A 3487-nucleotide genomic window follows, 5' to 3' on the forward strand; every position below is an offset into this window, starting at 1 on the left:
GTATACCTGTATATAGAAAATATCGTGTTAGCTATGAGAATATTTATTATTAGGCTGCAATATTGAAATGACAAATCTATAGATTACCATTGCGGCTGTACGTCATTAGAAAGTAATATAAATAAAAAAATCCAGACTAGATGTGGAAAACTTTGCACCCGATATCACGAACTTCCGGACTGGACCGGTTTGTTTGGTTAAATTATGGCAACGTGACAATTGTGCAATCTGTCTACGAGAAATGTCTTCCGGGAGGTCTTTTTAAGGGTAAAATACCCTATTTAGGCGTTACAGACGTGTAGAAAACAAGAAAAACCTTCATAAGGCCAGCCCACAGTAGAGAGGCGGAATCCACCACTAACAAACTTCCAGTGTTTAATGTTTTTATCTAATCGATTTATGCTATTAAATAAGATCAAAATTACACCGAAATAACTGAAATATTTACAATATAATGCACTGTTTTGTATATTTTTATTATGTAAATTAATTTACATTTTTATTTTAATTATGCATGACTTTTATTATTTAATTGAAGAAGAAGGTGTGAGAAGTTTACACACGGCATCTTCATTTAAATTTGAATTAAAGCATTTGTCCAGACAGCATTTATCGTGTAACTTTCTTCCAATTTCTCCATCGAAGATTGCAAAGTTATATAGACGATAGGAACTGTCTGTAATATTACGTTAAAAAGTTAATAAATTAATCGAAAATTTATTTATATCATAGAGGAAAGATAAATGAACTTACAACCCCATTTTTCAAGTTTTTCCTTGCATGCTGTCACTATTCTATTATACAAATCGTATCTGCATGCACATAATAGATAATCTGTAGTTTCTAGAAAAAACAATATGAAGAAAATAATTAAATATAAATAAAATTTTTAAAACATCATCTCTCTCCCGAAAAATTTATTCGACTCATCATTAGTATATATTGAACCACGTTTAGTCGATCTCTTTGTATTCGTACAAAAACCTATGATAAGAATAAACAATGCACATTATACGTTCTAACAGTACACTGAATAACTGGCGTAAGAATGTACAGGGTAAGAAAAGTGAACGAAAAATTACGCTCAAATACTAAATGTAAAGATTGACGTAGGCGTGATGCAGCCTGTATTCACTTATTCAGTTATTTCTTTAATTATATAATAAAAGTTCTACTTTTTAACCCGTAAGTAACAATTTATTAAGCGCTTGTATTTCAATTGTGTTCAGCAGAAGGCCCTGGAATTGTGGGTCTGAGTCCGGAGGATTAAAAAAAAATATACACACACACACACACAGAATTAACGAAGAATTATTTATACTGTAATAACATTTAAAATAATTTAAATAAAAAAATCAAAAAGTGCTGAAATTAAGTAAAAAAAATATTCTTTAAATTAATATACAATATTACCGCTGTGAAATATGGATTCGAAATCGCATCACCATGGAAAAAGAAAAACTTTCAGATGCGTATATAATTTATTACGACGATTCTACATAATTACATGGACATAACTGATCATTGTACAGCATCGTTTCTTATCCTTTCGCCCATATTAATCGATTCCATTAAGGGTCAGGCCAATCTGTAATGGGCATAATCTGTGATAAAGTATAATATGCTGATGGCTAGCGTTAAAAATTCAATTATTAAAATGGAAATATAAATAATCCATTAATGATTATTTTATTTTCAGTATAAAACCTAATTGTCATCTCGATAAAACAACGACCACGACCAACCGGTCTAGGTTTCGGGCCACGTAGCTTTTACCCATTAAACCAAAAGCAAAAAGCTTTATATTCTTAATTAAATATGACCAGTCTGTAATTTACTTAAAATTTCTTACCATGCGCTACAATAAGAATAGTAAAGATCAGCAGAAAGGCGAGTACTCCTAAATTTACCATTTTTGATGTTATTCCTAATATGGTCCTACACCATGAATGTGCTTCCAAGTGAAGGCTGAGGAAGCATATATACACAATGTAATATGACAAGGATCTTTAATTTCTTTAATAATAAAACATTCCTCTAAAATTGTCATAAATAACATAAAAATTATATAAATTTTAATAACTGTACATGAGACAAGACAAAATATTCTTATACGTGACATATATCATTAATTGTAATTGAAATTCAAGAATGACTATGTAAAATTTACTCAATTTATTAAATTTTATTAATTTATGTCTCTATATTAGCATACAATAAGTTATGTGCATTGATATAGGTAAGGAATACGGAAGTATATTTTATTTCAACGATTATAACATTATAATTTTATTTTTTATTTGCAAAGGATCTGTTTATATGAAATTACTTTAAAAGAATTGTATAAAGTTTAAAATTTTATTAATGTAATTTGATGACAACGAAATCTTCATAAATAAAAGGTATATGACTTTTATGTAGAAGATTTAGTTTAAAGTAGAATTTAAATGAAGGAGAAAAACAGAAAGAATGTGAATTAAAAGAAGAAAAACAAGCGAAAGATAAAACAGAGGAAAAATAGTAGGAGCCAGGCATTATTCAAAGATCTTTTTCCTAAGCGCAAATAGTAGAGAAATCCTACTTTTAAGAAGTAAATACTATATTTATTGTGACATCAGCAATTTTTAATCATATTTTTTATTTATTTAATTTAAAGAATATATCTATATATGCTCTCCACATCAAATTAGTAGTGCCTGGACCCTCTACATAATACTTTTCCTTTAACAATACAGTCTTACTAATCGTTTACCCAACACCTATCAGGGAAAAAAAATTGCAATTGAAATACAGGGACGTTTAGTTTTCATCGGAAGTATGTAGATAATTTTCCTGCCTCGAAGTGTTCCATATCTGGTCACGTTTTTCGTCTGTTTAACTCCGTTATCGACAGTAAGGAAAGACAGGCAGACGTTAGTGGCAATTTATAGGTCTAGAACTTTTTCAAATTGCAACCCAATGAGCTGTTCTAAAATACATAAATGGAAACTAGAAGACAAAAGACTAAAACTAAAGACAAATTACACGAATTTTATATCTAAATAATTATTCATTAATTTCAATCACCATTCACTCTTCATAGTTAGACAGTGTTCACTGTGTCTGCCTGTAATATAATTTACTATAAGANCTTAATTAAATATGACCAGTCTGTAATTTACTTAAAATTTCTTACCATGCGCTACAATAAGAATAGTAAAGATCAGCAGAAAGGCGAGTACTCCTAAATTTACCATTTTTGATGTTATTCCTAATATGGTCCTACACCATGAATGTGCTTCCAAGTGAAGGCTGAGGAAGCATATATACACAATGTAATATGACAAGGATCTTTAATTTCTTTAATAATAAAACATTCCTCTAAAATTGTCATAAATAACATAAAAATTATATAAATTTTAATAACTGTACATGAGACAAGACAAAATATTCTTATACGTGACATATATCATTAATTGTAATTGAAATTCAAGAATTACTATGTAAA

The 3487-nt window shown here is 29.0% G+C and overlaps 1 protein-coding gene across 2 annotated transcripts; it reads right to left on the reverse strand.

Annotated features, from left to right (window-relative positions):
* Nucleotides 1-524: 524 nt before the first annotated feature.
* LOC111616566 lies at nt 525-3260 on the reverse strand. 2 transcript variants are annotated; one of them, XM_023357966.1, is made up of 3 exons: nt 3176-3260; nt 754-843; nt 525-676 (listed from the first exon to the last, which is right to left on the reverse strand). In XM_023357966.1, the coding sequence occupies exons 1-3, from the start codon at nt 3234-3236 to the stop codon at nt 525-527; spliced, it is 303 nt and encodes a 100-aa protein (XP_023213734.1). In that variant the 5' UTR covers nt 3237-3260. The 2 variants fall into 2 exon arrangements, with proteins under 2 accessions (XP_023213734.1, XP_023213733.1); XM_023357965.1 differs by lacking the exon at nt 3176-3260 and adding an exon at nt 1853-1937.
* Nucleotides 3261-3487: the final 227 nt, after the last annotated feature.

Source organism: Centruroides sculpturatus, unplaced genomic scaffold, assembly GCF_000671375.1.
Source record: "Centruroides sculpturatus isolate CEXI.00-Female unplaced genomic scaffold, Cexi_2.0 scaffold3180, whole genome shotgun sequence".
NCBI lineage: Eukaryota > Metazoa > Arthropoda > Arachnida > Scorpiones > Buthidae > Centruroides > Centruroides sculpturatus.

What these genes read in the sequence shown, in the direction of transcription:
- LOC111616566 (XM_023357966.1), bottom strand. Translation starts at nt 3,236, where the DNA reads ATGGTAAATTTAGGAGTACTCGCCTTTCTGCTGATCTTTACTATTCTT. An exon ending in TATTCTTATTGTAGCGCATG is followed by an intron (nt 844 to 3,175) that starts GTAAGAAATTTT and finishes TGTTTTTTCTAG; the next exon opens with AAACTACAGATTATCTATTA. An exon ending in AAAACTTGAAAAATGGGGTT is followed by an intron (nt 677 to 753) that starts GTAAGTTCATTT and finishes GTAATATTACAG; the next exon opens with ACAGTTCCTATCGTCTATAT.